The sequence below is a fragment of the Haplochromis burtoni genome, unplaced genomic scaffold (assembly GCF_018398535.1).
Source record: "Haplochromis burtoni strain Fernald_Lab_line unplaced genomic scaffold, NCSU_Asbu1 Contig_48, whole genome shotgun sequence".
NCBI lineage: Eukaryota > Metazoa > Chordata > Actinopteri > Cichliformes > Cichlidae > Haplochromis > Haplochromis burtoni.
In genome coordinates this window covers 885346-897977 of record NW_024582409.1, presented here as the reverse complement: position 1 = coordinate 897977, position 12632 = coordinate 885346, and the positions used below count along the sequence as shown (strand labels likewise).

The following is a 12632-nucleotide window of genomic DNA, read 5'->3' as shown; positions in this document are numbered from 1 at the left end:
GTCAGGTGACTGATGACGTCTCAGGGATACTAAAAGTTTTGTGAGAGGAGGCACGTCCGTGAAACTTTCGTGAAACGGGTGTGACAGAACCCGGCAGGGGGATTAAATTCAAGAAGCTGCGAGTCTCTTCATTGTGCGCGGAACGGAAACGTAAACGGTAATTACTGAAATGTGAGGTTTGCTGTTCTTCGTGCTCACAACTTTTTACGGATTCAAATCCGTCTGCGTCGGTCCTCTAACATGAAACGTGCTCCAGCGCCGATGTCTTTAAAGACGATATTCTAGCTGATCTTTTTCCTTATCTGAGGAGCTGTTTGAGTTTAACACACATTAGATACATTACCTTACATTACAGTCAGTGATATTTAAAAGATGAACTTTGGTATGTTTTATGTAAGGTTGATATATGAAGTTATAGCTACAGGTTTAGCTTGGAATAAGATGTCAAGTGTGAGGTGGTATTGATTTTTTTTACTGGAATAATTTGCTTTAAGAGGATAGCAAATGCGCTTTTAAACACCTGTCTTTGGTTTCATGATAGGAGCGGTGTAATTTAGCAATACTGTGAGAGCCAGTTTGGTAACGCCCCCAGGGGCATAGTTGCGCAACTAGCACGTGAGCTCCCCCCTGTGGCTGAATTGGTGTATACCGTTATACTGTGATTGTTCTAAGCCTGTATATTCTCCTTGTTAGAAATGACTGGAGACGTTGAAAAGGGCAAGAAGACATTTGTCCAGAAGTGTGCCCAGTGTCACACCGTGGAGAATGGTGGGAAGCATAAGGTTGGACCCAACCTTTGGGGCCTCTTCGGACGCAAAACCGGCCAGGCAGAGGGGTACACTTATACAGATGCCAACAAGAGCAAAGGTGAATACTCTGTGTGCATGCACTCTTTAACCAGCCTTGTAAATCACACAAACTTGATTTTAAGCCTTACTTTCTCCTGTTGTTGCCTACTTTAAAACAGGGGTTATCTGGAATGGGGAAACCCTGATGGTGTATTTGGAGAACCCCAAGAAATACATTCCAGGAACAAAGATGATCTTCGCTGGCATTAAAAAGAAGACTGAGCGAGCTGACCTTATAGCGTATCTCAAATCGGCAACTTCATAAAGATCTCCGTATCCGTGCACCTTTTTAGCAATCTTTGTGCATTAACAAACTGTTCAAGATACCAGGACTTGTCTTTTTCCCCCCCAAAAAATAAGGCAAAAGAGCAATCAGTTGTGGTGGCACTGGGATGATAAGTTGTCGCCATTGTCTCAGGTTTACTTGATGTGGACTAAATATCTCCTGGTTTGAACAGGTTTCAGACACATATTATTAAATAATATACTGTGCATCCATAAGGTAGGGACCAAAAAAATGTTTAACTGTCCATTATTTTTTGGGGTGAGTAGGTTGTTGTTTTGTTATCAAGTTATTTGAAGAGGTGTCTGTTCTAAGGATGAATGTGCCTTCTCTGGTTTGATTCCTACCTCAGCTGTCTTTTTTGTCATTTCTGAATTTGAATAAAACAACACTAAACATGAGAATTTCTTCACCTTTGTTTTGCCCGAGATCATAAAATGCTGAGGAGGCAGCATGCCAGGTTTTGATACACTTGATTTGTCAATCAAATAAAGATTAGAGTGGTGTACTTCATTGTCTTATATGCCAGAGGATGTGCAGGATTTCTATCACAAAACTGAATAAACATGACACACTGGGACACTACTTGCAGGATTTGAGTTGTTAGTGGGGAGAGAGAAGCAAGGAACTCTGAAGTGATCTTTAAGAGGCTTTGACTGATATGAAGCTATTTAAGAAAAAAACCTGCTACACTTTGAAAACTGTTCTGAGTTGTTTGACCACATTTTGAGAAAGAAAATACTGGCCAAAAAGACAGAATGCATTTGTAGGGGTCATGTTAAGCAGATAAAGGCATGTCGAAGTTAACCTTGCTTATCAAATCTAGAGGTTTCACGCTTGAATTCAGATTGCTGAACAATGAGGTGCTCATGATAGGAGTCAGATTTGTGCTGGTAGCCGTATCACTGTCCAAGTTGTGGACTACAACTCCCCCTAGTGTTCAAATTACACACCTACTCACAGAGGAACTAGTATAAAGGAATTTGAGTATCTGGCATGCTCACTAGCGATAAAAGTCGCGGTTACATAACTAAATGACACAGACCGCTGTAGACGATGTTTAATATATGCTATGAATTCCTTCGTTTTTAGTCGACTGTCACTCATTGATTATCACAGAAAAGCCTTTTTTGTGGAATGCATAGAGATCCATTGTATTTGAATCATGTTAAAGAGTTAATTCACCCACATGGGGTTCCTTTGCTTCAGATAAGCCTTACAAAACTGGAGCGGATCCGAAATATTGAAAGTTATGAACAGTGTGCAACAAATCTACCATTATAGTCTACTGTTTTATATTTTTGTGTAGCTTATTGCATATGTAACCATACGCATTCTGTATAATATGTGCTGGACGGACAGACGTTAGTATTATCCTCGTCGTTTTCACACTTGGAGCCTGTAATAGGGGCCAAACGGTTCAGATGTCCAGAGGGCTGCGTACTGAAGCAACCCTGAGCTCCTTCTCGTGTGACGAAACGAGCATCAGTGGGACCGAGCCAACCACAGCCAGCGTCATTTGCAAACTAGAAGACGCACACGACAGTAACGCTCGGTAGTTGCTGTTTGTTGTCTTTTCAAAGCCCGTGGCAGTCCCAGCGAGCATCAGTTTGCGTCCACGCTGCTTAACCTAGATCTGCTTAAATGATCTTACATTAAGTGAAAACGGCGTGGACATGCTGTGGAAGAATATGCTGGTGCGCAAAGGGAGTCTCCATCGCCACAGAGTGGAGCTGGATATGTAGCCGAAGCTCCAGGGATGCTCCAAGCGTACTGCACCTTGGAAGTTGTCAAACGATTCTTGTCTTCAACCCCCCAGCAAAGCCTCATAGATGATATTTCTCTGCGCGACTTCATGGATTTGGTTCTCTGAGGACCATCTGAAGAACAGACATGGCAGTGTCAAAGATGCTGTTCTCTGACGTGGAAACTTTTCTGGACTCGCATCCCGAGTTATTCGAGGATTACCTGAACAGAAAGGGGAATTATAGCATGGTGGAGAAATGGCTCAAGAATCACCAGGCGAGCAAAAGTCCAACGGCTTCAGCTCCGGCCGAGACAAGAGAGGAGAAGAGCAACCCGTGCAAGGACAGCTGGGCGAGCAAATGTGACGGTTTGCAGCGGAGAGCGTCTCAGAAGGAGCTGCGTAAAACTTTCGCCAGATCCAAGGCAATCAACATCAACAGGACATACGACGAACATGTTAATACCAGGGCGCAGGAGCCGCTGACAAGCATGAGGAGGAGAGCACTGCTGAGGAAAGCGAGTTCTCTGCCCCCGACCACTGCGCACATACTGAGCGCACTGCTGGAGTCCAGAGTCAACATCCCCCAGTACCCTTCCACAGCCGTGGATTTTAAATATTACCTCAAAGAACACAACGAGCGAGAGTTTTTCCTGGAGCTTGTAAAAGACATATCAAACGACTTGGATCTAACGAGTCTCAGCTACAAGATCCTCGTGTTTGTTTGCATTATGGTGGATGCAGACCGGTGCTCCTTGTTTTTAGTGGAGGGAACAGGCAACAAGCAAACGCTAGTGTCCAAATTCTTTGACGTGCACGCAGGCACCACAGTTTTACCCTCAATGAATTCAGACGAAGTTCAAGTGCCGTGGGGGAAAGGGATCATTGGTTATGTAGCCGAGCATGGGGAGACAGTGAACATCCCTGACGCTTATCAGGTGCCTTCTGCTCTGTGTGCATGTGTTTTTGTGCATTTCCATCTGTCACAGGCAGATCGTTTTCGTGCAGCTTTTCATTTTATCTCTCACAGTTTGACGAACAAGAGCACTGCTGATAGCTTGGGCCAAAACCACACGTTCACACAAATCACATAAGAGTAATAAAAAAGTGTTTTTTGTTCTTTCTCCCCCTCAAGTCCACTGTAATTTAATACAACAACTACATAAAGGTGCTTAATAATGGCAACAGCCTTTTTAGATGTAAAAGTCTTAATGGCTGGCCAAACATTTACACTAATGCCTCACCACATTGCTCTACTTTACTACTTTTTGTAGAACAAGCTCCAAACTCTGCAGACGTCCATCAAACTGACATTCCTGTAGACACGCAGTCATGATCTTTATGTTTAGTGCCCCGTCATCTGAAAAATAGAGGAAGCAAGTGCTCTTTTCCAACAAGTGCTTACACTGTGTCTTTTTTTCTGTGCCTACGGCTTGCAGGATCGTCGGTTCAGCGATGAAATTGACAAGCTGACAGGGTACAAAACCAAGTCACTGCTGTGCATGCCCATTCGCAACAGTGATGGAGAGATCATCGGAGTTGCTCAGGCCATTAACAAGAATTCAAGTGGAGAGCTCTTCACTGAAGATGATGAGAAGGTAATTTAATCATTACAGTTATGAGCATACGTACTGAGTAAAGAAGACACACATACACACACATGCTTCTCTAATACAGTGCATCCTCCCTGGTGTGTGCAGAATAAGCTTATGTGTTTGTTCTTTGTTTGATCCCTCCCTGTTTTCTTACATCTTACACCACTAAACCTTCCCACAGGAACTTTGTGCACGTGAATCAAATGACTTTATAAAGTGCTACACAAATAAAAATAATATCTGGGGCAGTTTTCGATCACACCATTTCTCATTCTTACATAAATAGAAACAATGCTTGTGGGTAAAAGGATGGGAAGTCACAGTGAATCGGTGATTTATCTCAATAAAAGCATACTGTTTATTTCATTTTTATTCTGTTTTGTTAAATTATTGCAAAGATGAAATAACACATTTATGTGCTTAAATCCTAATGTTACATTTCATAGACTGGCAAAGCAAGAGAAGGAAATGTGACAGACTGCATTTAATCACAGTGAAACAAATAAAGCCATATGGGGTAAAATGGTAGTTTGGGCATGAATTTTAGCCACACTTGTAACATTGTGCAAGAGCTACATCAACTGGCCTGTGCACTTCTTTGGTCCACATGGCAGGTTGAACTGCAGAGATCCTGTGACCTCTTCTCAAGCACTAGGCATGAAATATGGTTCCTTCATGTTTGAAGATGTCACCTGATCACTTTAGTAACCTGGTCACTGGCTTGATGTTTTATGAAAGCTGTTGTATGAACAGCGATGAGATTTGGCACAAACATTTTTAGAATATTTGGCTAGAACCTGCACACATGCACACACACAGTCCCATTTTCATGTCTTAGTGACATAATGCTATCCCTTGCTGCCTACCCTATTCCTAACCATCAAAAATGAATGCCTAACCCTAAGCCTTAGCTTAAACATAACCTTAACCTAATTGTAACCCTGACACTAAAACCCAATTTTGAGTCTCAAAAATGCCTTCAAACACGTGGGGACAGGCATTTTGTCCAACAAAAGGGTTTTACATCTATTGATAAAAACAAAAACAAAACGAGAACACAGCTATTATAGTTAAGAAGAAGCCAGTTTATTGTTCCATAGTTTAATTCAACAATATATACATGCAAGCCTTTTTCATAAAAGTTGGTATGCTTCATAGGACTTAAATAAAAAACTGAATACAAGATCTGAAAAAATCTGTTAAATCCCATATTTAGTCGCAGATAGTAAAAGAGAGGATTTGATGATGAAATCACAAAAACCATGGTTGCCATCAATTCAAATTCATTCACACTTTTCTTGCACGATGATCAGATCAAATTTCAAGTGTGCCATTATTTGGATTTCCTGAACCTGCAAAAGTAACAGTATTAACACCAGAGAAAAGATTACAATGTGAACACATTGCAGGTAGACTGTGAAAATAGTAAACCTGCAAACCATCAGCATGTTATAATTTCCATTGCAAGGAAACTGGGGTGATAATGATAGCGCTTCCTAACCATGGCTTTACAGAGCTGCTATAGCAAGGCCTCCAACTCTCACTTTTTTTTGTTATTATTGCAGCACATTGAAGTAAAGTACAGATGAAAGAATAGCCCTGAAGTAATGCTCATGCTTTATGATTCATGTGTGGCATTTCAGGGATGTTACTCAGTTTTTTTTTTTTGGTACATAGACACTGTTTTGTGGTGTTAGCGGCACACAAGCAGCAGGGCTGTAGCGATGCCAGCTGTCATTTTTCATTACCGTCAGCGCTGCAACACTCATGAGTTTACAGTTGCAAAGATTTTAAGAACAGGATGTTTTTTTCTTCATATTTTGCCTCCTTTCGTGTTTTGTTTTGCATTGTGACCTACAAACAGGGAACAGTTTTTTTTCCATTCCCTCCAGTTTGTTGGGTGATTCTTCAGTTTCTGTGACATTAAACTTAGAGTTAGCCTCCATTCTGTTTTTGATATTTAAATTGATAAATAAATCTGCTTCATTAAATTACTTTTAATTATCAGATGACACAATAGATGTACATCTTGGAATTTTAAATGTTATTACAACTGATTAATTTCTCAAGATCTTGCTTGGCTTCAGTTTAAAATCATTGTTAATGTTTTAACACACTGCTTAAAACCCTGAAATTAGTAACTACATCTTAAAAATATCATAATATTTAATGTAGGCCACGCCAGTAGAAGTGATTGGAACCTATTTTGAAAACACTTCCTCTCAGTTATTTTGGCATTTTAAACCTCTGTCAAAATGTCTAAAACTGTAATTTAAAGGGTGACTAGGCCATATTACAACCGAGTCACTAGTAAAAAATCTGCTTTAAGAAATGCTTCTTGCACATTGAAAAGTTTTTTTCAATGCAATTCATACTTTTACTGCACATGTGCAAAGTTGCATTACATAATGGCTTTATTAATGACTCAGTCCAGAGTACTGACATGATAAAACACCTATTGCCTCATCCCACCAGAGCACTTGAACAAATACCATGCTAATTCATGTTATAAATACAGCAAGCCAAGGAAGAACAAAAGCAAAAAATTACATTAATTACACACATCTCCATCTTTAATACACACGCCATGTTTATGGTCACATTTCAATTCAGGGTTCTTCGAATGCCTAACTGCCATCATCACAATGGATATTACCTTTACATGAACAACAGTAAATATTATCATGTTACATACTGTAATACTGAATGTAGGTCATGTAATGTTGTCACAGCTGTTCTTGCTTCTATCATCCCTTGTCATAAAGTATTTGACAAACAACATTAACTGAAGACATCATCGTCCACTTTATTAGATACACCTCTTCAACTTCTCATTAACACATCTAATTTAACATCTAATTAACCAATCACATGGCAGTAGTTCAACTCTAACCTGCTGAAGTCCAAACTGAGCAACCGAATGGGAAAGAAAGATGATTTCATGTTCATTTCAATGTGGCATAGTTGTTTCTGCCAAATGGGCTGATATGAGTATTTCAGAAACTGCTGACCTACTGGGATTTTTCCACATAACTATCTTTAGGGTATACAGAGAATAGTCCAAAAAAGAGAAAATACCCAGTGAGCGGCATTTCTCTGGGAGAAAATATGTTGTTGATGCCAGAGGTCAGAGGGAGACGGCTTTGAGCAGCTTTGAACTGATAGGAAAGGAAAAGTAGCTCAAATAACCAGTTAGCACACTCACCTAAAATGCAAAAGATTTCTGGCTTGAGCCTGAGAGTTGAAACAAATCCTTTGGAGGATTATGTAAGTGTAAAAGGATGTTCCAAATTAACAATGTGGATCCATCCAGCGTGGCAACCCTTTGTGAATAGGGCATCAACCAAAATAACTTTTCAACACACAGCCTGCCACACCTTGAAGCAGATGAAGATCACACCCCTTTCAGCTAAGAACAGGAATCTGAGGCTAAAAAACATTACCTGGTGTAATGAGTCACAATTTCTGCTGTGACATTTGGATGGTAGAGTCAGAAGTTTGCGCAAACAACAGGAAAACTTGGGTCCATCATGCCTTGTAAGATAGTGTCTGGGATATTTTCTGGTCACACTTTGGGATACTTAGTACCAAACAGCATTTTTTGAACACCACAGGCTACCTGAGTATTGTTGCTGACCATGTCCATCCCTTTCTGACCTGTTCAGATGATCTCAAACTAGCTTCATGAACACCAGACTTATATCATGGATGTGCAACTGACAAATCTGCAGTAACTATGCGATGCAATCTTGTGAATATGTTTCCAGCACCTTTTTGAATCAGTACCATGAAGAATTAAGGCATATTTTACATGCAAAAGTGAGTGTATATATGTAATCTGATAAACAGCAGATCATTTTTTCTCATTCTGTCTTCATTCCTGAGTTCAAACTGACTCAGTATTTATTATTTAAATAATTAACCCCACTGTCTGAATCCATAAACCAAGTTTGAGTCATCTGTCATTAAATTTTCCCAAGGCGGTATGATGTAAAGGGCCGGGGCACTGTGTTAATACCACCAGTATTGGCTGGTAAGACTCTCGCATTGGTTAATGCTTCACTTTACTGCTGAGTAGAATATCCAGTGTGTCAGCAATTAATTTATTGTCACCCCTTTGGACTGCGCCATTTGTGTGATTTTGAATGGTTGCCAACGGCAGCACCGTGGGATTTGTGGCAGTGTTGGGGCAGCCAAGTTACTTAAAGATGATTCAAGAGGACGAAAGCAGACTCTTGGATGAGAACCATCCAGGATATTACTCCATCGGTTAGTAAACACACTGGTCAAGTTTTCAGCCCCAGCACAAAGCCATCGCTGTCAGTGAGTTAATGTAATATTTAAATTTCAAGCAGCTGTCAGGGGAGCAACATCTCCCACAGTGATCCAGATAGCCTTCTGTTTGTGAATGATCGTTTGTCAGAGAGACACGAGGAGCACGTGTTGAGTCCATCAGCGCGCTTGAATAGACGTAGCAGGAAGGCGGTGAAAAGCCGATACAGCGACTTGTTCTCTTATTGCACGGGCCCCTAAAGGAGAGGAAAGATGAAACATGAAAACACAAAGCTAGCTGTGCTTTTATTTAAGCGTCAGGTTTCACTGTGGCAAAAATGATCTGTCGTATGTTTTTCCTCCACTGCTGCTCTGCCATCAAAATTACATCTCCAGACTCGATGCGTTGTTTATAATAGATGCAGATTAGGAATTCTTTTTTTCATTTCCCTTGTTTTGAGTATGTTTCACATTTCGTTAACATCACACTAATGCCTGGGATGGCTGCAGCTGAATTAGTAATGAAATGCAATGTGAGCGTCAGAGAACACAGCAAGCTCCCTGTACAGCACAGCTGCAGCCCTGCTTTTATGGAAGACCTTGTAATAAGAAAATTTATCATACCTTTCGAAGCAGATTCCTTTAGAGACATAAGCTTACGTTTATCCTTAAATGATTGTGCTGAAAATTTACAGGATTTTGAACACATTACATGCTTGGTTTTAAATCCCAACAGCCTTAAATTTGTTCTGTTCTGTCATTCAAGATTTGAGACCTTTGGCAAGTCTGAAAATGGTTCAGCCCATGTATAATTGCTGTGTCTCATTATCTTCTGCAAAGGAATTTGGCTACCGACTTAATTTAAGAGTGCAAACTGACCCCGTCCTCCTATCTCTATATTTTGCATTACTTTCTTGATTCTTGTCTCGCATGCCTTGTAATACATCCGATGTGAAATGTGTTATTCTTGTGAATTAACTTTTATTAATTCTCCCATGTAGGTTCCATCTGCCAGTATATCTCAACATCTGTGTGAGCTGATTGTCAAACAGCAGTCCCCCCCTCACCACAGTGCTCCCTCTGGCTGCCAAATTCCCTGTCAAATTGGCTCAAAGCATTTCAGTTAATAACCACTTTCATACAATTTCCAAATGTAAATCTGCAGCTAAAGAACAAAGAACACAATTTCAGCTTGGCACCTAATTAAAAAAAAAAAAAAAAAAAAAAAATCCTAGAGGATATCAGATCAAATCAAATGTAAGGAGTGCATCATACCAGAGTTGCTCATTGCAAAGCAAAAGAAGGGAACTATCACAAGAAATCCTCTTAAATCTTTGCATGTTGCTGTATTAAACTCTGTGTATACTGCACAGGGGTGACCCACACACAGTAAAAGGAGACCTGCCTCCCCAGCCACTAAATAAACAGTTGATGAGAAAAATGTAATCTTCAATATTTTTTTCAGATGTTTAACAAAAGGTCTGATTCTGTTCTTTATCCGACTGTCTTCTGATGTTCCAGGAATAATACTGGATCATGTTTATCTAACAGTCATCATATTTGGTTAAAATTAGTCTTCTGTTATGCTTTCTGGGGACTTTGGTTTAACAATTCACTGTGTTATCTACCTTTGATGGCAACAGCAGTGTTAAATATATGCACATTACTTTTTTTTATATGCAAGGGAGCGAGCTGCACCAGGTCAGTCTGAGAAGAAAAACTGTATATAAAAGATGGATGTAGATTCTAGGTCTGAAAAGCCTTAAACTTGCATTATTTCTAACATCCAGCAGGATGTGACTCCTGCAAAAGTCCACTTGTGTAGAAGTTTAGGATCAAATGATACTTCTTAGTTGCTTTAATACCTCATCTATGAGTTTATGGTTACAGTTTCAAGTTTCAAGTCTTTTTTATGCAGCAAGATGCTTATTTGGTACATTATGGTTCCAGAATATCAACATAGGCTATACTTTAAGACTAGAGATGGCACGATACCGCTTTTTTATGTCCGATACTGATACCATAAATTTGGATATCTGCCGATACCGATATGAATCCGATATAGTGTATTTTATAATCAATAAAATTGTTTTTCTATACATTTTACATCAGATAAAAACTTTTGTTGTAAGATTCAGAAAATTATTTATTAAAAGCTAGACATGAGAATAAGAAAGAAAAGTATTTCTTTGTGCCCCCTTTTCCCTGTTAATGCCCTACCTGGCCCCCTGGCAAAACTTTGCTAGATCCGCCCCTGCACAGTTACCAGCCGTCAGCTACTTAGAAAAGGATCCTGGTGTGGAAAGTAATATTAAATAAGTTCTAACAACATCTTATCAAGCTTGAACGCGCTGCTGTTGTTTAGTGCAACATCCGCTGGTTTCCTCTTTCTGGCAAAAGTGGGCCAAAAACAAACAAGAGAGACGGGAGTCGCGACAGAAAAGCCGATCAGTTGATCATTGATCAGTTTCATGATTTCAAGTAGCAACAGTAGAGGGAGGGAGAGAAGAAGAGGCAGTCGCTCCATATATCGGTTGTTAAGCTTAACGTGGGAATGCTTTACAAACATTCAGAGACGAACTTACACACTTGCTTTACTTCTCTGGGATAGCTTTGTCGGAGAGGAAATGCTGGTTTGGAAGCACATAGCAAGGCTCCAAATGCTCAGGGAGACCACCGACAGGTCTGGCACACCGCAGCCGCTCTATCACGCGAGGCATACTTCTCCGACGTGCTAAGGTCATGAGTTGGATTACGTCATGTCGCAAGTTTTGTGAGATGCTTTTGTGATATTTAATGGATCGATTACATTTTTTGTTTCTTTCTGATATCCGATCCAGTAATTTAGGTCAGTATCGGACCAATACCGATACTTAATATCGGATTGGTCCATCCCTATTTAAGACATGTACATGTGACTGACAAGTTGCTGCAGTATAGGCAAATACTCATAATCAGAGGCTTCAGAATACGACTCTACAAAATGCTGGGTGATGTGACATTGGCTACATTCACCTTTTGTATGCAAACTAATCTATGAGTATATTAAAAAAAAATAAAAATAAAACCTGTGATGGGGATGTCTGACTTGTTGAGGTCAACATGTCGGTAACAGTGGAACCTGTACTAGATTAAATTAAAGCAGTGTTTGTGTCAGACAAATAAAAAGTGTGCAAACCTTTAAAGTACAGAAAGTGTAGTATTGAGTAAAAACTAGAAGAGTGTGGGTCCTTCCAGTGAACAAAGCAGAATAAAGCTGAGGATAACAGTTACATTGTCTGTGAAGAGAGAACTAAGTTAAGTTTATGTCTTCCTTTTTAAATCCTCATATTTCACAGTTTGTTATTAACCTGCTTATTAATTCCATCAAAGTTTAGGTAAAAATAAAACAAATAAAACATCTGAACTAATTTCCACAGGCAGGTGGAATATGTTGGTTGTATAAGCGGCCAGAAAAGGATGTTTCAAAATTTCTGAATGGATACAAAATCATGCTCTAGGGTTAATTAGTAAATTCATTTCCATTCTGAATTCCAAACTATTAATGATAACTGATTACTCTAATTTTCTCAGCTAAGAAATTAGCATGTGTAAACCACCTTGCCAAATATAGTGGCAGCACACTGATGTTAATAGAGTGCACCTGATGCCTCTATGGGTAGATTTAATCACTAAATCAGCTTTCTGGTTGATGGAACACAAAGTCCATTTTTCTATCCCAAACTGCACTTCAGCCTCAGTGAGTTACTTGTTGCTTGAATGAATACATTTAAAATATTTTTCTATTTAAGATACAGTGGGGCAAAAAAGTATTTAGTCAGCCACCGATTGTGCAAGTTCCCCCACCTAAAATGATGACAGAGGTCAGTAATTTGCACCAGAGGTACACT

At 39.8% G+C, this 12632-nt stretch overlaps 2 protein-coding genes across 3 annotated transcripts in view; both read left to right on the top strand.

The window, feature by feature from the left end:
- On the top strand, positions 1–1532 carry LOC102307824 (cytochrome c). 2 transcript variants are annotated; one of them, XM_005921453.3, is made up of 3 exons: positions 1–157; positions 694–867; positions 968–1532. In XM_005921453.3, exons 2-3 carry the CDS (start codon positions 696–698, stop codon positions 1111–1113), a joined length of 318 nt encoding a protein of 105 aa, XP_005921515.1. In that variant the 5' UTR covers positions 1–157; positions 694–695; the 3' UTR covers positions 1114–1532. The 2 variants fall into 2 exon arrangements, with proteins under 2 accessions (XP_005921515.1, XP_005921516.1); XM_005921454.3 differs by having other exon boundaries at positions 1–171.
- Positions 1533–1764: 232 nt separating this feature from the next.
- The window catches only part of pde11a (phosphodiesterase 11a), a 50687-nt gene continuing 39819 nt past the window's right edge, over positions 1765–12632 (top strand). Inside the window, exons 1-2 of the mRNA XM_005921455.3 lie at positions 1765–3813; positions 4315–4473. Of these exons, the coding sequence (XP_005921517.1) occupies positions 3025–3813; positions 4315–4473 (948 nt within the window). The 5' untranslated portion in view covers positions 1765–3024. The remainder of the gene's footprint in view (positions 3814–4314; positions 4474–12632) is intronic.